Source organism: Macadamia integrifolia, chromosome 4 (assembly GCF_013358625.1).
Source record: "Macadamia integrifolia cultivar HAES 741 chromosome 4, SCU_Mint_v3, whole genome shotgun sequence".
Taxonomy (NCBI): domain Eukaryota; kingdom Viridiplantae; phylum Streptophyta; class Magnoliopsida; order Proteales; family Proteaceae; genus Macadamia; species Macadamia integrifolia.
In genome coordinates, this window is record NC_056560.1 from 433,753 (window position 1) to 457,193 (window position 23,441).

Consider the following 23,441-nt stretch of genomic DNA (forward strand, 5'->3'; position numbering starts at 1 on the left):
GATCCAGACGATGCATAATAGCATCTAAAGAGGAGCCATCTGCTTTGTAGAAAATCATCAGATCGGTTAGCAAAAGCAAGGTGGGTTAGCTTGATGACCTTGCACTTGGGAATAGGGGAGATGAGGTTTTGATCTGTGGCAGATTGCAAGCTTCTAGAAAGGAGTTCCATAGCAAGGTAGCAAATATACGGAGATAGAGGACATCCCTATCTAATTCCTGTAGAAGAGGAGAAATAACCAATTGAACTGCCATTAACCTAGATAGAGAACCGGGGGAACGTAATGCTGTGAAAAATCCAGCTTGTGAAAGTAGTTGGGAAACCCATCTGGTTGAGAACCGAAATAATGAAGTCCTATCTCAACGAATCAAAAGCCTTATGGATGTCAATCTTCATGAGTGCAGCCAAGGATTTGCCTTTTTTTGTCAAATCCTCTAACAATCTCGTGGCAAAGAAGAATGTATCTCCAATACTTCTTCCTGGAATGAAAGTTGATTGGTTGTCTCTCACAAGGAAATCAACCACAGTCTTAATGCGGATGGCAAGGATCTTGGCAATGAACTTGTACAAGAGATTGCATAAGGATATCAACCTAAAATCATTCATAGAGTTAGCTCCTTTTTTGGGGATGAGGTAGAGAAATGTGTGGCTGATACCCTTGATCTGACTCGGGTTGAAGAAAAAGCTCTTGATAGCTTTAATCAAATCCTCTCTGATAATGTCCGAAGCTGAGCTGAAAATACTCGTATTGAATCCATCAGGACCTGACGCTTTGCTAGCTTTATGAGAAAGAATAGCAGTTGAGATTTCCCCATCAGTGGGGATAGACCAAAGCATTTGAGCCATATTGTCGGGGATGAACTTGTTGATGAAGCCTTCGGGATGGAGACAGCCAAGGTAGGGGCAGATTAATCAACTGCATGAAATGGTTCACAACCACCTCTTTTACCTCTTCCACCTTGGTAACTTGCATGCCATCCGAATTGGTAAGCTTGAGGATGGAAATAGGAGGAGTTTGAGTCCCCTAATTCCAGCCAGTTAATTCTAGACTTTTGCCGTAAGAACCTTTTCTCACGACCCAATAAGGATGCAAGATTGGCAGATTCAGTTTTCTCCTCCTCAGCCAAGGTGTTCAAGTGGTCAGCTTGAATCTGAATCTGAATGGAAGGGAGCCTATTCCTGCAATCAGCAATAAGAGAAGAGATGCTCCCAAAGGTATTAGTATTCCAAAGCTTTAGGGCTTCCAATAAGGGGGTTGAATAAGCTTGAACAGGCTTAAGCCAAGCATTTTGAACAATAGATGGAAAGCCTGGGTGGGAGGACCAAATGTCAAAGTATTTAAAAGGTTTAGGGTCAAAAGGTGGATAAAGAGGAAAATGGGGCTATGGTCAAAAGTGGTGGGAGTCTCAAAGGTAGCATGACGGGAAAGGCAAGAAGAAAGCAAAGATTCATTGACCAGCATCCGATCAAGTTTACAATTAATGTTGGCAGATCCTGATCTTTTGTTATTCCAATTGAAATTGATACCGGACCAACGAAGATCATCAACAACAAGGTCCTAAATGCATTCATTGAAAGCATTAATGTTTGCAAAATTCAAGTGCCCCCCTCCTTGCTTTTCATGAGCGTATAGGACCACATTAAAGTTCCCACAAATACCCCAAGGCCGTGACCCATCCTCGTTAGCAAAATTGCGACAGGTCATTCCAAAGAATATCCCTATCAAGCATGCGGTTGGAGGCATAGATGGCTGAAAACAGGAAAGAGAAGCTACCAACAGTGTTTGAGATGGATAAATGGAGAAGCTGAGAGGTGGAAGCAATGAGGGAGACGGTGAGCTTGGAGGCATCCCAGAGGAAGCAAATCCGGCCATTAGGATGATGGGAGTGATTGGTGAGGAAGGACCAACCAAGGGCAATGGAGGAGGCTACCCGAGAAAAAGAGGGCTCTTTAATGAGTGTTTCCGATAAGCAACAAAAGGCTGGGTGAAAATCTTTAAAGAGTAAGCGGACAACAACTTGTTTCTGAGGGGTGTTCAGACCCCTAAGGTTCTAGACAAGGCCTTGAGACATCGGGTGGTCGGGGAAGAAGGCATCTCAAGCTCCAGAAGGGGGGAGCTGGCGTGAACAATATTAGGATGGGAACTTCTGCTTCTTCGGTAGGACAAGGGGGTGCTAGGCGCAGCGGTGGAAGGGGCTGCTTGGTAGTGGACAAACGAGTATTCTTGGAGGAACCTTCGAAGTTACAGACTTAATGGGTAAAGGCGAAAGGCTAGTGAAAGGCTGCTGGGTCGGGTCCAAGGAAACGGGCAAGGAGGAGAGGGAGAGAGCATGGGTAACGTTGGTGGGTTGAGAGACAGGCTTATAAGAGGTGGAATGGGCTGAGCCAGAGGATTCAAAAGATTAGGAGGCAGAAGTATCGGCCGACTCAGCCAAGAGAATAGATGTAGATGGGCATGCGAACTTGTTTAAGGAGGATGGGCTAAGGATAAAGGGAGGGCGGAGGGTTCCAACCCACAAGAAGGGTTTGTACTGGCACTGGGGTCCAAGCAACATAAGTGGAGCCGACAAAGAGGGCATCCATATACAAGGAGGATTTTACCCAAGGATCCTCAGCTTCGCCAGAAGGAGCAATTTTTGGGGAAACTTCTTTAGAGGACTCAAACTCAAAAGGATCCATTGTCATAGAAGGATGCAAAGCTTGAGTCATCACCAGAGGACTCTTAGTCTGAAGAGCTCGATAAGCTATCAACGACAGAGGGAGCTTCCTGAGGTATAAGAGAAGGGATATCAATAGTGACTGGTCGAGGCAAAGGGTCTGAATCATCCTGATCAGATTGCAACATCGAGAAACGATTTTGTCCATTGGCTAAAGGAACAGTAGGGACCGTCGGTAGCTAAGCAGCATCAGAGGCGAGGGGACGCGGAAGATTCCACCGCCTATTGAGCCTTCAACCTCTCATTGAAGGGAGGAAAGGCCGTCGGTTAGAGGCCGACATAATAGACGGTCACATTGAAAGGAAAGGCCATCGAGAACTGGAATCTCGTCTTCAGGACTGCTGGTCGAAGACCTTGGGAGGCAGACGACAATATCACGCCCAAAGACTTTACAACAGAGGCACTGGGGGGGGATGCCAGTCATAGTAGACCGATTGTTGGAAGCATAAATCTTCCCTATCATGAACAGTGATAGAGGAAGGGAGAGCATCGGAGGCAGGGACTTCCACGCAATTACGGGCGTAAGCCAACCTATCCTTGTGGCTAGTTTGAGCATCAGACCAGAGCGGCTTGACGAGAACATAGCCTACCGTACTCAGGCCTTTCAAGCACCAGAAGTGAAGTGGGAAGCTAGACAAGGTGATCTAAAGTGGTATGGTAGAGTAATCCACATGGTTAAGCAGTAGCCGGCAATGCCAAGGGCGAAGGAAAATGGGTTTTATCCCCATGAGCCAAGGACCACCCTCAAGGCAGCGGACTTTATCTCCTTGAACATGTAGAAGCCGTGGTCCAGCAGGTTTCCATTGTTTCAAAAGAGAGGTTTTGACCCGGTGGAAAGGAGGTCTCTTTCCCAGAAAATGGGGACCATTTTGAAGCTTAGGAATCAAGGAGGCCCTTAGGGAATTTTGCAATAGGAGATTCTCCCAGTAAGGTTGGAGGGATAAAATGCAAGGATAGGCCATCGGCATGGGGGGAGACAGAGTGCTTGGAAGGAGAGCTCCAAGTGTTTACCAGGGGATTGGAAGGAATAAAGGAAGAGTAGGGAGGAGGGGAGATGCCAGAAGAGACGGGAGGGGTGGGGGAGGAGCTATGAAGGCCGGCCTCAGAGGAGGAAGGGGAGGGGGGGAGGAGCCATCAGCCGGAAAAGACTAGGCAGCCATCTTGATTGCAAGTAATCTGGTGTTTTATGAGAGAACTGTGGACATTGAAGTTGATTGTCATTTTGTGAGAAGTGCTGTCATGAAGAAGTTGATTTTCACTTTGTTTGTGTCCTTTGCTGACTAGCTTGGTGATGTTTTTACCAAGCCTCTATTCATTCTTGCTTTCCGGAAGAGATGTTTTAAGCTGTGCATGGGAGATGCTCTAGCTTGAGGGGGAGTGTTAAAAAAATGAACCTCCATTACTGTGGGGTACAATTTTATGTCTCCCACGATAGGGGGAGTCTCCCTATCATGGGAGTTTTATGATAGCCTTCACTCACCCCATTACATGATGAGGTATAGATAAAAAAACTGTAACCCTTAGTTTCTAGTCAAGCTAGCTTGATTATTAAAGTTGAGCAAAAGAACTTCATTAAAGAATGACTGAATGGCTAAGTCTTGACGGTACTAAAAAGAGGGGTGAAATAGTCATGTTAAACAAATTTGGAGGTCAGGAGATGTATTCTCATGACTTGAACTAATGCCCCTCTAAGAGGTGGATTATGATCATATTTTTAGAATGTGTGGGACCCTGATCGTAGTTATGCCAAACATGAGGAAATGCAGTTTTAATTTACTTTCATTTTCATCATTTTCAATATTTTTAGCATTGCAAACACAAGAAAAAGTTATTTTTTGAGTACTATTGGATAAGTGGTCCTTGTTGTTTATCTGATATAATTCTCGATGTTTTCTTATATAAATTTTTTCCTGTTAAACAACATTCTCGATTTTTTGTTATATAAACATTTTCATGTTAAACAATATTTCTATGTGGAAACTATTCTGAATTATTTGAAGTTGCATTTGGGTGCTAGGTTATTGAAGCCTCTTTGATTTCTAGCTGTTCCTCAAAATGTCGTCTAATCAGAGGATTCTTCTTTACCAACTCTACAATAGGATACTGCCAGGGTGATACCATGAGTTTGAGCCCTGTTCTACAACTATTTGCTTGAATTTTGGATTCTGTCAGGGGCTTCTTAACAAGATTCCAGTGGTGAATGTTTAAATTCATCAAATGTTTATCATATTTAGTTCTTTGTTCAATTTTTTTTTCTCTCATTTTGATAAGCAAACTAATCAACATTTGCATAACATTTATCATATAATGTATACTGTAATTGACAGGAACCTGCTATTCCCCCACCTCCCTCAAAAAAAAAGAAAAAAAAAAGGGCATTATTGCTTACTTTGTGATCCCCTGCAGTGTCCTTGACAACACCTCCATTCAGTGCTTGCATGGTAGAGTTCCAGTCTCAAAGGTTAGCATCATGAAGCGATTGTCAGCTAATGCTTGGACCAAGTTGCTCTCTAAGGTATATACTTATGATTTATGTTCATCAATGATGTCTCACTTGTACATTAGCACACTTATATATCATCCAGAAACATTTATGCTTTTGTTTGGTGTAACTCAATGCCTGCTGATAAGCTCACATGTATAGTTGATGCCAAGGTTCTAAATTTCGAATTTTGGGCCTTGAGACTTCAGAGACTGCCTATTTTTGCATGTTTACACATGTTTGAATCATTGTTTTTTTTTTTTTGGGGGGGGGGGGTGGGGGAGCTGGTGTCCAAAGTGGTAGTTTAGCTTCGGGCCTTACGACATATGATGGCCATGCCATCCTCTACCTGAAGAGTCCTCAAAGTTCATCACAGAAGCCCTATATATGGGAAATTTGAAATTTGGGAAAATTTGGCCAAATGATGCTTCAAATCCATCCGAAGTTGAAGTGGATGCTGCACGTTGATTTTGTTTTGTTTTGTATTTTTTTTTTTTTTTTTTTTTAGTTCTGGGGCTCTCAAGAGAAAGTGGGCCATGGAATTAGTTGATATTTTGCCGAAATCTGGACGTCCTGGTGCCGACCTAAAGGTCTAGCATGCCAAGATAGAATGGTGGTAGAGAATAGTGGTAGGTGCTGGATAGCTTGGGGTCAGATTTGGCTCAGTTCTGACTCTGCTGTTATGGTGTTTGAAGGATGAGAGTGGTTGTGCCCCTCTGTACTTCTGTAGGAGTCTCACCTCAGCCCTCTTGAGTCACACGAGAAAATACTCAGATAGTGCTTGAAAATTCGTTGGTTGCCTTTGATAGCAGCCAGGGTTTGCATTATATAGAGGTGGAAATCTTGAGTACAGCACAATGACATTAAAAGAGACTCTTAGAATTCCAAAACTCCTTTGGAATTTCCCATACATATATAACAAATCCTAGGCATAGAAATCTGCCCCTTAGATATAGAATACTAATAATGGGAACGCACTTAATGCTGTCTTGGAAGATGAAAAGGCATTGAACTCTAACTAAACTAATGAAGTAAATCTTGTTTTCCTACTTTCTACCCATATTTTAGGCCATTAAAGTGGCCTATTACAACTATAAGCCATGGATACAAAGGCCCAACACCTATATAACCCAAGCCGAGGCTTATTTCTAATAAAATAAGCCCTTTAGGTGACTGGTGACTTATCCGCATCACTTCCCTTTGTTTCACACAGGGCTTCATTCAACTCATGTCAAAACTTGAGTCATTTCGCCAAAATTTTGACATCTCTTTCTATAACCCGCATTTATTAAGAAAAAGTAGATTGTGCAGTGTATTTATGCCAAAGGCTTTTTCATCATGCACTAGATAAAGGGAAAAATAATTCTGTGGGGAGAGTGTGGCCCATGCTCCCAGACATATGGGGGGGTGGGGAATGACCAGCTTGCCCCCCAAGAAATGGAAAATGATATCTTTGTGGATGCTTCCTCGTGTGCTCCCATTGGTCCCTCCGCGCAGAAACCTCACTACCCCATAGGAAACACTACCTTCAATAAATATCATCAATTATTCGTTTTCTGTACAAGTTCCCAGAAATACATTGAATGGTAAGGCTGCAAAAGATGTGGTGAGTACAAGTTCGTAGGGTGGGTGGAACAATTACAGTTCAAAATGACTAGTTGATGTAAACCAATAAACTGTAGGAAAGATTAATGGACTGCAATACCACACAGGTTAGAATCGCAGTGAACCATTACAATAATTTGTGGACAGAATATAGGAGGTTAAATGACTTGAGATCAAACCTGTAGATGGGACTGATATTATAACCGAAGGATGGTCTAGTGGGGTTGATTATGCACTAAAATTTTGAGTTTATCCACTGGTCGAAATTGAGAGAAACAGGTAGGAACATAAATTATACAGTAAGGGACAGACATAGAAGGTGATGGGAGAATTCATATAACTTCAAATCCAGAAAAAAATATGGGATCCAATGTCAGGTCGAAGGAAGGTTATATATGGTGGAATAAACCCTTGAAAGAAGAGACTAATCCAGTGATTAGATGGCCAGAAATTAAGGACTGAATCTATTATATGATGCTGTGAAGACAGACTATCACAGGCATGTAGTATAGCAGGAAAACTTCAGAAACAGATTAGGATCATGAACACAGTAGTAGCCACTTAAATGAACGTTAATTAAGCATTAGTAATACCTGGATATGAGACCCATGATAGTAAGGATGGTTGCAGCATGCTGTTGGACATAGTATTGATCAGGGATCAGAATTTTTATCTCAAGGCAGGTTTCGACCCAGATTGAAACCGAGATATTGTTCAAAACCTGCAAAACCTGGTTCAAACTAAGTACTTTTGGGAAAAAAATCGACATGTCATTGGCTGATCAAAAGACTCGAACCTGGTCAAAATTGGTCGATGCTAATTGGAACTACTGAACTGTGTGAAATATTGTCGGAACTGGTTAAAACCATTAACACAACACATGGTTTCATTACAACCTTGCTTGAAATTGGGGAATTTCGGTTGAAACCTTGAAGTTTAACCGAGATTTAGAACTATTTTATCAATTGGAGAACAAGCCAAAAGAAGAAGAATAAAGAAGGGGAAAGGATTGGCCTGACTTCACTACTGTATACCAAAGCAAAGGGCTTCGCCGCCCAATTAACCTATGCTTCACCACCTGGGGATGCACCTTTTTTCACCACAACTTGCAGCTCCATTGAAGAAGACTCAAACTTTCTTTTGCCAAAATTGATGGTATATTCTCCCTTTTTTCTATTTATAAGATAAATTCAAATACAAAGTGAGGACTTTCCATGCATGGGAGAGTGTTAATCAGCAAAAGAAACTTCCTAATATGCTGTTACGATAATTGAACTCCACTTTTAAAATCTGAAAACTGAAATATATAAACTACTACTAAGTAATCTAGACTTGGTTACAAAATGGAATCTAAACATGTTGAAAGATCTCAGCAATCACTCTTCCATGCCGGCTGTCCAGGTGGGGCCCATGCAATAACCACAAGATATTCTAATATATCTTTATGCAACCCTTGACTATACCCTGAATTATCTCCCATGCAATGGTCATTATGGGCTCCACTAGATCTTTTAAATCTTCCATAGTTTCTTCATCCACACAAGCTGTCCCTGGGGCCCACCTAACTGTGGCCATTTTTGGGCAGAAATAAAGTTGACCCAGTAGGCTGAAATAACATCAACACACATGATGTAGGAGGGCTACCTTGGACCAGCCCAAACCCGTCGGGAACTTGGTCCGAGAACCGGATCCAAATTCAGGTCTTTGGTCTAGTAGTATAGTTTTAGCATTTTATTTATTTATATAGAACCGGATCCAAATTCAGGTCTTTGGTCTAGTAGTATAGTTTTAGCATTTTATTTATTTATATTTTGGGATTAACGTGTAATTGTTTTATTTGGGGTAGGTTAAGTAGGAGATATTTCTTTACCCCAAAAAAAAGTACGAGATATTTTTTAGGATTTAGTTTCCTAATTGTTTTGAGTTTCCGAACTAGAATAGTTTTCTTTTCATGTTGGGTTTCTTCTTTATATACCCTACTATTGGGATTTAGATTTGAATGATTTAATATTTGAGTTTTGGAGCTCCTGCGTGGCATGGCTTGTGCGGTCCCTCTTCCTCTTCTCTCATCTCTTCTTCTTCCTTGCTAAGGTACGACCTCTTGTTTCCTCCCTATTGTGTTCTTTTCCTTAAAGCTTTTGAAACATATTTACACTTCCCCTATTTCATGGTATTGTCGAACATTTGTAAGTTGGTTTGATCCTTCCTCACCCCTTCTTTGTTCCTCTTTGTACATTGGGTGCTTGTTTATCCATCAAAGGAGATTCCAATGCCAGTAGTAGATGTCCTAAAACTTTTATTGTTGTGATAACCAAGCTTGGTATCTTCACTGGTAATGTTTACCGCCAATCCATGGTTTCAGGGTGCACCATTCAGTTGATATTTGATGATTGGAACATAGTTGTCAAGGCGTCGCCTAGGCATTCATGTGGTTTTCTTGGCGTCCAGGTGGCTGTTGCTTAGTTGCAAGGTGCCTCAAAATAGTATTGGCCAAGGTTTGGCACTTTTTTTTTTTTTGTTGCTAATGACGGGTATCAAGGCCTTCGGCCTAACTAGTCCCATGGGCCCATACTGACCACACAATAGTGTGGACTGGGTCATACTGGGGTTGAATGAGAATCATTCAACTTTCACTCATGTAGTGAAGAACACTAAGCAGTCACGTGTGAGTGGCCCCAAGGAGGTAAGAGGAGTCGAGCCCAGGTTTGGGACTTATTTGTTGACTTAAGATATTCATAAATAAGCAAACAACCCCTAGTTGAGTCTAAATAAAAATAGTTTAAAAATCAAATTCTAGAAGGATAAAAAGTCAACCTCCCATTTCAAGAACAAAAATTGGATATTTTGTTCTAGCCTTGTAGGGCAATTTTCTACTTTAAAATGCTAGGGTTTTCACTGAATCTATAAATTTCAAAATCTTATCATGGTAAACATTGCTAACAGCAAAAAATGTGATAAAATAATCTTTTGTTCTAATGTTCATACCTTTATTTTCATTTAGATGATTTTTAATAGCTTTCTCGCTCTTTAAAATAAGTTTGACCGAAACATAACTTTATCAATATAACTCGGATTTAAGCAATCTTGGATCTGTTGGAAAGCCGGTTTTGTACTCTACCTAATACAAAAAGTCTCATGTAAAAATAAAGCCATTTGACCAATCAAACTTACTAGAGACCAAGAAAAAATATTTATCTGAATGTTGATTTTTGATGATTTGATGTGGTTTAATGTTGATTTTTGATTACTGGATATCGCTTAATGTTGATTTTTTTATGATAAAAGGGTATATGTAGAATACTAAATAATGTTAGAAAAGAAAGGGAAATACAAAATAACACTTGGGTGCTCTTGGTCGCTTAGGTGCTTAGGTACCTCTCCTCAATAGTGGTAGGTGTTGTGATTTAGTGCTTATAAGTATTCAGTCAATTAGATCTCACAAGGACGAGATCTCTGAATTAAAGTGGTTTCCTGCTACACTGGTTTTCTGTTCATTGTGGGTTAAGAGGATGAGCTCTTGAAATAATAAATAAAGCCCCATTGATCTATTTTCAAATATGCTATTTTGGTTCTTATTTATTTCATTATCTCCTGCAATTCCTGAACTAAACTCATCTTTATAATAATTCCTGATCTTATCCAAAGTGTTGTTATCTTACTTTTGAGGCTTGATATTTCCCTATAATTACAAAATTACCTCTGGCATTGTTATTTGATTTACTTACTATCGAGGTAGGCCCATTACCGAACCCAATAGGGTATTTCAACCTGGGTTCCGCATCAACATAGGCCCAAATATGGGCCTGAACATTGCTTAAACCGATGGCCACAATAGGCCTTGGTTTGGGCAGGTTAAACCATACCCATGTGGACCATTAAGGGGCCTGTTTGAACTGGTCTTACACTGCATCACTAGTTGTCCATTATTTGATTCACTTTGTAACTGTTTGCATCCATGTAGCCATCCCAAATTCGCTTTTTGTATGTCAAATTATTTTGTTCTTTGCCGTTCTTCTGTGTCTTTTCCCCTCTGTTTGTGGCTATTAATGTGCTACCCTGCTTTAAAAATCTAGTATGGTGGGGGGCCGACACTAGCCAATTGTGACTTCTGCATTGATTGCCTCATGGATGGAGCGCACACTACAGTTCGTGCTGAGGACTACAGGGATCGAAGAGCATCTATGAAGGAGCTTGCAGAGGCTGCACTTACTGGAAAGGGTCTAGATGGAACTCTATATTATGTATCCAGAGCATGGTATCATTTTCATATTGCCTGTTTTTTGCCAGTGAAAAATTTTGGCATCGTCTTTATCTTTTTATGTGATTAGGTTCATTTATATAGGCTGTTACAGTGGTTACGCAAAAAGAATGTAAATTCCCCATGTGAAGCAGATGCGGGACCTACAGCTTCAATTAGATGCCCTCATGGATTACTGTTGCCGGAGCAAGCTGCTGGGGCTAAGCGTCTGTTGGTTCCTGAGAGTCTCTGGCTCTTCTTCTTTGAAAGTTCTAATGCTGTAAAACCTGATGATGTTGTGGGTTGTTCAACTTTTCCAGCGGATTCAGAAACTTGTGCTCAATGTAAAGTCGAGCTAACAGAGGTGGCTTGCTTTGAGGATAGCCTCAGGTAGTTTCAAAGATCTTCAGAAATGTGGAGCTAATTTTGCTGTTCAGTTGCTTGAATTAATGTCAATACTGCAGGGCATCCAAACTTAAACAGCGTCAGAATCATGAGAAGTTAGCTCTTGGGAAGAGTATTGCTCTTTCTCCCGGCTGTAAGTATTACTTATTGCCGTCTTCATGGTTGACAAAGTGGAGAAGTTATATCACTGCTAGTGGCAAGAATATATTGTCACCTGCTGAACCAGACGGTTTGGAGGGTGTACTTGATACACTTAAATGTGAGATGGTAAGTCACTTCTGCAGGACTTTGTTTTTTACACAGTATTCCAGTAAACATTTGAGTTCCCAAGATGCTCATCAAACCTTGCTGCCTGATTTGAATTCAAGTTGCTTATTTTTCCCAAATCCCAAGAATTGGGGTCTACTTAAGTTCTTATCATAAAACTAAAATTATTCTTTTGTTTTGAGTCACAATGAGTAGTCTATTTATTGATTTTTGTCGAGTTTTTCGGCATAGGATAAGCCTAGAATGATTTCCTTTTTTCTGTTTAGTTGAGGTTTTGTTGCACAAGGATACTAATTTTTTTGTAGGCTGGACAGACTAGCATTGAGGTAATTTTTTCATTTGGCGGTAATGAGGATTTTGTAGTGAGGAAAAGGGTTCCTGGTGTCAACAGTGGATATTATTTATGGCACCTATGGTTATTTTTGCCAGTTGGAGAGATTTTGGTCATGCTTACAGCCTTAGATCACAGATCACCTGTCCCACTTGAGACTATTATTTGCGTGGCTCTTAAGCTTCCAGACCTCAGAGATGGAGGCTTGCTCCCCTGGTCGCTCCCCTCTCCCACCCCTCTTCCCCTGCTCCTTGTCCCCTCCCTCTCCCTCTATTCCCCTCCACCACCCTCCCACTCCCTTGGTCCTAGAGCTTGGAACTCACCCTTCCTCGTCAGGGAGGCCCACGCATTCCACTTTCTCGCCTACCTTGGTTGGAGACTCCAAATTTTCTTTTGTCCAATTGGTTTATTGGACTTTGAGATCTCCAATTGGAAAAACCTATTTCGTTGGCCGCTTCATCGGCCATAGATATCCCTTCAATGTTGCCAAATTGTCTCTGAGCAAATATTGGAGACCCCAAGGGACCTTAGACTCCTACCTTCTAGAGAATGGCTTCTTTATTTCAAAATTCTTAAAAGAAGATGACAAGTTGAGGGCCTTAGAAGGTGGCTCTTGGCTAGTGCCCATCTTTCTTACACAATGGGATCAACACCTTCTTCTGAAGAATTTGAACCTCAACTCCATACCACGCTGGATCGCTCTGCCTCGCCCTCCATTTTTGGTGTGAATTGGGCCTTAGCATCATTGGTTCTATTCTTGGCAATCTTCTCTACTTTGACGAGCGAACAAAAAGGATGGATGGACTTGCCTTTGCGAGGATCTATGTCGAATTATTGGCTGATGCTCTTCCCCTTTCATCAGTCACTGTTGCGGATGAGGAAGGTTTTTCCTTTCAACTGGACGTCCACTATGAGTGGCTGCCTTAGTGTCTCATCTGCAAGGTGTTCGGCCATCATACCAAGGACTGTGATTCAAAGGTCCTAGATCTTGTAATGGAGATAGCATCGTCACTTGAAGATGCCGCTAGCTCCTTAGGCCATGGAGCCTGTAGCCCTAACTGTGGCCAAAGAATTAGATTCCTAAAAGGCCGCTGGAGAGACAGACCTGCCTCGGGTTCTCCTTGTGGCCCCAAAGCTCACATCCCCTACATACCTTCTGTCCCTCCCGTTGCTTTTGCTGGTTGTGAGGCTTACCATCCCAATGGACCTTCGGTCCCTCCTGCTGCTACCCCTGGTCATGAGACTTGAAACCACAATGACCCTCGTGCTACTATCGCTACTATCGCTAGTCGTGAGACTCGAAACCCGACCTTCGGTCTGTCTTGCTGCTTCTACTAATCGCAACGCCTTTTCTGTCCTCTAGAACTATTGCGACTGCGATGATGCAAGTTGCTCCTTTGATCACCCCTTTGAAGAGGCGATAACAACTTTGGTCGGCATCTATCTTGCCCGAAATAGATCGAGTGGTTGCCATCACTCGACTGCCCCCTCTGTCAGGCACTTTAAAGTGCCATCCTCTTACCAATGCTAGTTGGAAGTTAGGATATTGGGGTTAGAGAGGAGGAAGATGAAGAGAGGAGAGGTAGGAAGAAGGAGAGAAGTTGAGAGAAGAGAGTAATGGAAGAGTGCAAAACGTGAGTGAGCTGAATGCTCTCCTCATCTATATTAGCCTTAAGATAAGGAAATTACATAATGCCCCCCTATGGAGGTCAAAGATAAAAAAACAACTTAAAGACACCTTAATATAAGGGTAGTTCCTAAAGTACTCCTATTACATGTTACATAAACTCCAACACTCCCCCTCAAGATGGAGAATAAATGTGATACATTCCCAGCATGCATAAGAGGGTATTGAACTGGTGAGGGATGAGACCTTTGGTGAAGATGTCTACTAATTGATCACCTTTCTTCACAAAAGGTGTGCAAATATTGCCAGAGTCAATCTTCTCTTTGATGAAATGTCGGTCCACTTTAATGTGCTTTTTTCTATAATGCTACACTGGGTTATGGGAAATGCTTATAGCTGCTTTCTTGTTACAATACAGTCGCATAGGTCCTACAGTGTCATGTTCTAACTCAAGAACCAATCTACACAACCAAATAAGTTCAAAAACTCTATGAGCCATTGCCCTATATTCAGCCTCTGCACTAGATCTAGCTACAACATGCTGTTTCTTTTTTCTCTTTGTAATCAAGTTACCACCCACAAAAGTACAATAACTAGATGTAGATTGTCTGTCAGATATGGATCCAACCCAATCAGCATTGGAGTAGCCTTCTATCCTCAAGTGATTGTTCTTGGCATACAAAAGTCTTTTTCCCGGAGAGGACTTAAAGTATTTGAGGATGCGGTACACAGTATCTAAGTGCCCACTCTTGGACGCATGCATAAATTGGCTCATTACACTCACGGCATAAGTGATGTCCGGGCGAGTTAGAGACAGATAAATCAGCTTCCCCACTAGCCTCTCGTATTTGTCTACACCAATAAGAGAGGAACCACATTCTTCTCCTAACTTGTGATTATGCTCAATAGGAGAACTTGCCGGTTTACACCCCAGCATATATGTTTCCTTCAACAGGTTTAACACAAACTTCCTTTGGCAAATATTGATCTTCTTTCTGACATTGACACTTCAATTCCCAAGAGCATAAACAAACATGATACGAGTCATGAACATCCATCATAAGCAACCAAATCACATAGTGCTAGCCATTACAGCCCAAACAACTCACAAAGACTGAAAAAATCGATACCTGGAAGCAAGGAGAAGAATGAATTGTGTTCCTACGACTCTCCAAGGTACAGCCCAAGCTTTTGAGGGATCAAAGAGGAGCCTTGGGCGACTCTATCCAGCCCAGCCACAGCTCCCGCCGAGATTTGAGGAGAGAGGAATGAGAACTTTACTCCCAGGCTGGCGGTAAAGCTGGGAATATCTTGCGGTCTCTGTGTGAGCTTCAAACAGCCCTTGTAGACCTTCAATAGCTCTCCAAACACCTTAAACTTGCTTCTAGAACATCATCAAGTCTTATTTTTGAATCTCTTTACATAATATAGCTTCTATTGGACCCTTTTTTCTTTTTAGGGCTCCAAAAGAGACTCAAAGAATGAGTAGGAGGAACCTTGGTCGACTCTCAAACCCCTTTAGGCTTTGATACCTAGTTAGAAGTTAGGATATTAGGGTTAGAGAGGAGGAAGATGAAGAGAAGAGAGGTAGGAAGAAGGAGAGAAGTTGAGAGAAGAGAGTAATGGAAGAGTGCAAAACGTGAGTGAGCTGAATGCTCTCCTCACCTATATTAGCCTTAAGATAGGGAAATTACTTAACGCCCCCTATGGAGGTCAAAGATGAAAACAACTTTAGACACCTTAATATAAGGACAGTTCCTAAAGTACCCCTATTATATATTACATGAACTCCAACAATTCCCTCTTCAACAGTTTGGGTTATAGGTGGATTTGATTACTTGAGAACCACCTGTTCCTGAACCCATTTAACATGGAAGCAACTTTCATTACTTAAAGTGGGCACCATGATGGTATTTTTGATCATTACTTGTAGCTTTCTACTGGAACAATGGCGGTTATAGCTACGGTGCGAAGAGGGACATCTATTTGTATTGTGCAATTATTTGGGTTTTTTCTTATTGCTTGTTTGAGCTGATTGTGTTTATTCATTCATTAATTTCTTTGTTGCAGCACTTACGACTGCTGGAAAGGCCTCTTGAACTTATTAACAGACGAGGTGTCATCGCTCAAAGGGCTTCTGCTGTAAGTACATGACATAAAAGGAAATTTTCACCTGTATAATTCACTCTTTGTTGATGCTGTTTTATATGTCTTACCAGTGCTCTCGAAAATTTTACTAATATTTTGCATCACATATCGTTGAAAGATCTCTTCTCTTCCAGAAGTTATAGTTAGTACACAAATTTTCTGTTGTCTTTGGTATTTCAGCATTCAGTGGCTGGAAACTATTTTTTATTTTTGTGCCATGTAACATTTGGTTTAGGTTCTCATGTGGTGATTTCTTATCACACTTGATGTAATTTATGTAACTCTTACTTGGTTTTGTTTGATCCTGTTGTTCTTGTTGGGTTTTTAAACTAAAAAAGGTCATGTTTCCTGTTGATTATCTCTACTCATGTCTGAAAAAACTCCTGAACTTAGTATGCAGCTTTACTTGATAATTCTTAACTGTTTAGTTTGTATTTCCAGCTCTGTCAACTTATTATATTCTTTTGGTTTTTCTAAAAAAAAATCTATTCCAGACAGATGGTTTAACAATCATCACAGAGAGCGACTGGAAATCCTTCTGTGTGGAGTGGGACTGTCCTGAAGCGAAAGGTATACATGCTGAAATTGAGTTCACTAACCGTATGACAAACAAATTAGTTCGGTCATGTGAAGAGATGCCAGTGCTAGAGGAACACCTAAATCCTGACGATGAAGTGATTGATGAGCTTGAGTCGAGGCCACCAATTATCAAGACTTCTCCAGAGGTATATTACTCATATTCCTTACATTTATTTGACACATTTTTTTACCACTATCAAGAATCGAATGTCTTGTTTAATGTCATCCCTGTATTGTTAGAAAGAGCGGGAAGAAATATTAAAATGTTATTGTTGCTGAAAAATATGTATTTTTTGATTTGTTGAAAAGTTGTTAGTGGTTTAATGTTAAAGGGGGAGAAGAGCTAAAAGTGTCTGGTCGAGGCAAAAATGAAACTACTATTTATGTGGAGATTCATGGCCACTGTGGAAGCTTATTTTTCCTAAATTTTCTTGGTTTAATTGTTTCTCTTTTTGCATTTCTTATTTTCTTCTCTTTTTCCCTCTCCGTAACTTTAGATGGCCTTGGTCATCATGTCATTGCTTGATGAACATAAGTTGTACAAGCTGAGTGTATGGTCAAGAACTTAAACAACCATTGACTTCTCTATTTATTTTTTAATTGTTTGTGCTATAATGTGGCTAGATCTGTGAGTATTGCATTGGAGAAAGAGAAAGCTGCGAGTTAATGCAGAAACTTAATTATTGCAATGAGGATATATGTGTATTTCTTGTACGTGGTAAGGAAGCTCCAAGGTCTATTATAGAGGCTTCTGGGACCTTTTCAGAACAAGATCGCCGCATGTCCAAACGCTCTCGGAAGACATCTTTTGGCAACTCTCTAAATTTGAAGGTTTCTGGCTCTACATCAATCTACCAGCTGAAAATGATGATATGGGAGTCTTTAGGGGTAAGCTATTCATATCGATCCACTTGATAATTAACAACATGGGAATCTGTTGGGGTAAGTTATGTTTAGTTATGTTTGACGTGTATTAACAAATTGCTCTGTAAATTGTTTGTCCCCTATCCCATTCCATCTTCTATTCATTAGAGTTTATTTCAGTATTCTATATTATATGATTTTTTGACTAGCAAGAAATTGAATATTATATTAATAATATGTGTATGAGAAATATGCATGAAAAGATCTGAGATATCCCAACAAAAGTTTGCAAAGTATATCATTTCGATGTAATATTTGCACTATCATGTGGAATAGATTTTCAGTGACCTCCGTTCTTTTCTTAGGACTAGCTTCCCGGGGGTGCATAGACCTGAACCACCATATATATTAGTCATGATGCATGTTTTTGGTTATCTGGTTGCACATGCTAGGAAGCTGTGATGATAGAGAAGCTGGAAAACCAGTCCCTACGTAGTCAGAAGGAGGGGGGAGAGAGAGGAGAGAGGAGAGAAGAGAAGAAAAGGCAAACACAATGGAGAGAATGGGGAGAAAGTCCTATTGTCATGATAGGATTCAGAATAAGGCTACCATGACCTAGGTCCACATACTTGTAACTCACAAAAGTAAAATTACTATGAAGGATACTCTACTATAAATACAAATAAACCCTTACAATAATAAAGACATGACTTGAATCCCCACACTACACTGTAACACTTTTCCTCAAGGTGTAGATGATACATCTTCCATACCCACCTTGGAACAACCACTAATAAATTCAGGCCTAAACAATACCTTAGTGAACATTTTGCCAAGTTGATTGCCTGAGTTGACAAATGGAGTAAAAGGATCTATTTCTATATAGCAACATTCCTCACAAATTGGCAGTCAGCCTCAATTTGTCTAGTTTGCTCATGGAAAACCATATTACTAGCATTATAGATGGCAACTTCATTATCGCGATACATCTCCACATGTTTAGTGACTGAAAAATTGCAAATCCTGAATGAGAGATTTCATCCACATCCGTTCAGTTGTAGTATGTGTCATAGCCCTATACTCGGCCTCTGCACTCTCCTCCAAGTAATAAGATTACCACCAATTAGTATCCAATAGTAGAATTGTGGTCACCAACACCACCCTAGTCAACATCAGAGTAATCTATGATATCAGTATAGCCATGATGCCGATAATTAAGGCCTTTCCCGTGTGCACCTTTAAGATATCTCAAACTGCAACACGCAACATCCCAATGAGCCTGCATAGGATTTGCCATAAACTGACATTTAACACCACCAACAAAGGAAATATCTGGTCGAGTAATAGTTAGGAAGTTTTCCAACCATCCGCTTGTGCTGATATTTATTTGCAAATACTCCAAGCTTTAAAGGATCTATGGGCTTAGAGCCCAACATGTGTCTCAGATAGAAGATCAAGCACATAATTCCCGAAACAAACTAACATCCTTTTTACTACGAACAACCTCAATTCCCCCAAAATATCCGAGCATCCCTAAATCCTTCATCAGAAAATGTTGAGGGAAATGCGCCTTGACATCCTCAATCATAGAAGAATCATTACCAAAAAGAATAATACCATCAACATCCACAATAAGAATAACCACGTTGTGTCACCATGCAAATGGAAAGAGCATGGCCTCTATTTTATGGCAGTGTCGTCTTTGTCAATCCTATGCACTCCCCGATGTGGGATTAATTCTCAACTCTTGCCCAAAGGCAAGTGAAAGCGAAGAGGTCTTAACTCTCAACTTCCAAACCCATGTGATCCTAGCAACAATTCAATAGTTGAAAGATGAACCCCCCCAAAAGCCATTGGATCCCAACATGATCTTAATTTCCAACCCTATGTGATTCCAGCTGCAGTTCAACTGCTCAACTACTAAAAGACGAAGCCCATGTGATCCAACCCAAACTGTTGGATCCCAGTATGGTCTCAACTCTCAACTCTCAACTTCTAACCCCATGTGATCCATTTCCGAACATTGACTAAGGCACCGTTTGACAACATTTCGTTTCTGTCGTTTCTGCATTTTCTTGTTCCTAGAAACGGAGAAACAACTTAAAAAGCGTTTGATAAAGTTGTTCCGTTTCACCTGTTTCTAGAACCATAAATCAAAATTTATGCATATTTACAATTCTAGAAACGACTTTGACAAAACATGTCCGACTTGTTTTGTCGTTTCTAGAAACGAATTTGAGAGAAAAAAAAAAGGTTTTTGTGCTTGATAAATCTCGCAACTATTTAAATCTAAAAAGAGGCAACCAAACCGTCTCTCCCTTTTGGGCATCCGATGATACTATTGGGTTTTTAAGTGGCATTATGTCTGAAAAAAAAGTTTCGAGAAACAGGTTTATCAAACCCCAAAAAATCTGTTCTGCTGTTTCTAGACACAGAAACAGCAGAAACGTTATCAAACGGTGCCTAAATTTCATTATATATGCAAATTGCCATTCTTTCGTCTTGTTGTTAAGGCACACGTGTATAAGTAGATATTCCCAACTTTAAATTGGTGGAATCTAACAATATGTGACCGCAACTCCGGTTATGGAATTTGCTTCATTGTTTTATGTGTATATTACCATTTTTCGTCTTATATAATTTAAACGTTTAAAATCTATATCATCCGGGTTTTTTTTTTTTCAAATTATATGCGAAATATAAAGATAAAAAACACAATCACAAAAGACAGAGATTTATAGTGGTTCGACTCAACTTGGGTCTAGTCCGCTCCCTACAAGTTCCACTTGTAAGGTATTCTGCTAGCTCTTCCCTTTCAGTACAGTTGGTGGGAAGGAAACACATTTACAATTCTTTTTACAGGATGAGAGGATCCTTCCAAATCTCTTTCACAAGTAGAGAGGGACCTTCCAAATCTCTTTATAGGTTGAGAGGGACCTTACAATTTTAAGGATAAGAGAATCCTACACATTAGCCTAATTATAGTCTAGACAATGTGTATATAAACATTCAAAGTGGAATGGAGAGTTTTCAGTATTAACTTGTGTGGTGCATGAAATGCAAGTATGGAACAATAAATGAGAATGTAGCTAATGCACCTTGATGTCTTCCAAAGGGTTTGTTGAGTAGTGTGGAAGACTTGAATAGAACACTTGAGTTCTTGTTTGAAGATGAGCTTAAAGAACAAAACAAGAACTCAAGCAATAATCACCTGTTTCACTTTTGGCTCTTTGATTATAAAGCTCAAGAGAGAATTAATTGGGTTTTTAATAAGCCACAAGTGGGGTATTTATATGGGTGATCAAGGGGTCTGAATTTGTGTAAGAATATAATTGAGGCTCAGCAAAAAATGTGTCTTAACAGACACTTTTTAGCTCCACCGGTAGGATCCGGTAGTTACTAGATCACACATCCGTGGGGGTAATAAATCTGTTGGGATTTAAAGAAATAGCCGTTGGAAACTCCACAGGCCATCCGGCTAGCATCCGATAGGGTGCCAGCAGGGTCCGGTTGTTACCACTTGGCTGCTGTTTGGCCAAAGTCTGCTGAGTCCTATGTAAATATAACTCTACTGGTAGTTACCAGCAGGCTTATGGAATTTGACCTAGCTGACTGTCTTTATTAAAACAGCCATAACTTCCTCATACGGAGATGGAGCTGATTCAAGTTGTGTGAGTTTCACAACTCAAAGCTCTACCCTTTTGCAGTACAAGGTGTCTTTTGATTCAGTCATTGTAAATGACTAAAATACCCTTAAGTAAGGACCTTGTTGTTAACTCAGCAATAGATGTGACTTGGCATAGCCAACACACTATAGGTCTAAAGGCACAGTCAATGAGCACTACCTAGAGTCACACTAGGTTACTTTACAATCCATGTATGCAAAATGTAATGTGGTGTAGTGCGTGCAATTTGTGTGCTATTACATAAGACTTTACAGCTAGGTCTTCAACTTGACTTCTTGTAGATTGTCTTTAGTATCTTCACACCATCTTATACACTTGATATCTTCGAGTCCTTGGTGCTTGAGGTTGCCATGATCTTCAAGGGATTTTCATGTCTTGACACTTGAGGTTTTGAGGCCTAGCATCTTGATTTCGATACATTTGTCATATTGAGAACTTGCCTTCACACATAAGTTGGTATATATTTATTAGTATTTCCATTTGTTTGTTATCTGTAAAACCAATATGGGAGTTAGTACTCCGGAGGTGAGTGGGTAGCCCCAACAAGCCTTGCCAAACAGAGATGATTTGGGAAAGAACTACAGTAAAAGGGGATTGATTTTCAAGCAAAGCATATAATATACGATTTATCAAATAAGTAGTTCAAACATTACTCCAGTAAAACATTAGAACATACATACGAAACATTAAAGAGCGAGTAACTTCCAACAAATGCTGTTTTTTCCTCAAACACCCATTTTTCTTTCCCGTTATAGGTCCCTGATGGCTATTTGAAAAGCAACAGGGGAAAGAGATCCTTAAAAACATGTTGAAGGCAATCCATGAGTTGCTCGTATAAATCAAGCGGTCTTCAGGATGAAGGTAGGCCTTTGATTAAAAATTTAAGGTCTAGTCTAGTAAGGCAAGTCAAGTTGACATTATTCGCAATGATCTCATTTTGGCTGTAAGGAGCTTTTTCTATAATCCAACTCAGATCAGGGGAATCAATCATACATTCCTTTGTCTCATCCCTAGAAAGGAAGGAGCAGACTCCATGAATGATTTCAGACCAATCTCTCTTTGTAACTTTCTCTACAAGTTCATTGTCAAAATCTTAGCCAATAGGATTCAGAAAATCATCGACTCTCTTGTGAGCCCTAATCAATTTGCTTTCATTGCTGGTAGGAGCATAGCGGAAAATATCATTCTTTGCCACGAGATTGTCAGGGGATTTGATCTGAAATCTCATTCCTCTTCTGCTCTCCTCAAAATTGACTTCTACAAGGCTTTTGGCTCTCTCAACTGGGACTTAATCTCTAAAGCCCTGCTCCAGATGTCCTTACCTCTCCTTTGTCCACTGGATCCACTGCTGCATTTACTCCCCCCCGATCTCTGTTTTAGTCAATCGTAGTCCTACAGGATACTTTCCCTTTGGCCGTGGTATCCGAAAAAGCTACCCTCTGTCCCCTTTTCTCTTCTCTTTTTCTCTTGAAGTTCTGTTGCGCTCCATCCAGTCCGCCATTGACCTCCACCTCGTCTCTCCTATCCCTAAATGCAAATCCCTCGGTCTCTCTTATCTTGTTTTCGCTGATGATATCATGATCTTCTCCAAGGCCGACCTCCTTTCCATTTCTACCATAATGTGCGTCCTCCATTCCTTTGAAATCTTCTCGAGCTTCCATATCAACCTCTTCAAATCTAATCTCTCTCTAGAGTCTCTGCTGAGACTCAATCACATCTCCTTTGGCATCACTAGATTCTCCTTGGGTCCATACTTGTCAAATACCTAGACCTCCCTCTCATCTCCTCTAGACTTTCTGCCCATCATTGCTTCCCAGTGCTTGATCTCCTCTGGAAGAGACTCCAACTTTGGAAAGGTAAGTTTCTCTCCTATGCTGGGCGTCTCACCCTCATCATATCTGTCCTCCAATCTTTCTACCTCTATTGGTCTGGTATTTTTGTCCTCCCGACTTCAACTATCAAATCTTTTGAAGACCTCTTGTGCTTCTTCCTCTGGATGGGTTCCGACACCTCTAAGTTCCTTCATCCTATGTCGTGGTAGACGGTTTGTCTGCCTAAGAAAGAAGGAGATCTTAGTATCAGGAGAATTAAAGATGTCAACTCTGTGGGCATCCTGAAGCTCATTTGGAAAAATGTGTCCAAGTAGCGAAGCATCTGGGTTGATTGGGTCCACTCCTTTCTGCTTACTCACAACTCTCTGGACTACCCCCATCCTCTCTGATGCTTCCTAGATATTGCGAAAATTTCTTAGCCTTAGGCCTCTGGCCCTTAATGCCATATCCTTTTGTATTGGCAATGGCCAGTCTACATCCCTCTAGATGGACCACTGACACCCTTCTGGCATTCTCTCTAGGCACTCTTTGGACCATCTATTCCTCTGGCCTTCCTAAATTCTCCCTTGTTTCCTTTATTATTTCTCCCCTGGGCTGGTTCCCCCTCTCCTGCCCCCTCTTGCGGACCTCTGGTCTTCTCTCCCTCCCATTCCCCCTGGTCA

The 23,441-nt window shown here is 40.8% G+C and overlaps 1 protein-coding gene across 2 annotated transcripts in view; it reads left to right on the forward strand.

Moving 5' to 3' along the window:
• LOC122076842 (ubiquitin carboxyl-terminal hydrolase 26) overlaps positions 1-23,441 on the forward strand; it is a 61,532-nt gene that overhangs the window by 30,674 nt on the left and 7,417 nt on the right. For both annotated transcript variants that reach the window (XM_042642430.1, XM_042642431.1), the window contains exons 6-12: positions 5,123-5,231; positions 10,877-11,058; positions 11,146-11,430; positions 11,505-11,712; positions 15,741-15,812; positions 16,313-16,543; positions 17,022-17,285. In XM_042642430.1, the coding sequence (XP_042498364.1) occupies positions 5,123-5,231; positions 10,877-11,058; positions 11,146-11,430; positions 11,505-11,712; positions 15,741-15,812; positions 16,313-16,543; positions 17,022-17,285 (1,351 nt within the window). The remainder of the gene's footprint in view (positions 1-5,122; positions 5,232-10,876; positions 11,059-11,145; positions 11,431-11,504; positions 11,713-15,740; positions 15,813-16,312; positions 16,544-17,021; positions 17,286-23,441) is intronic.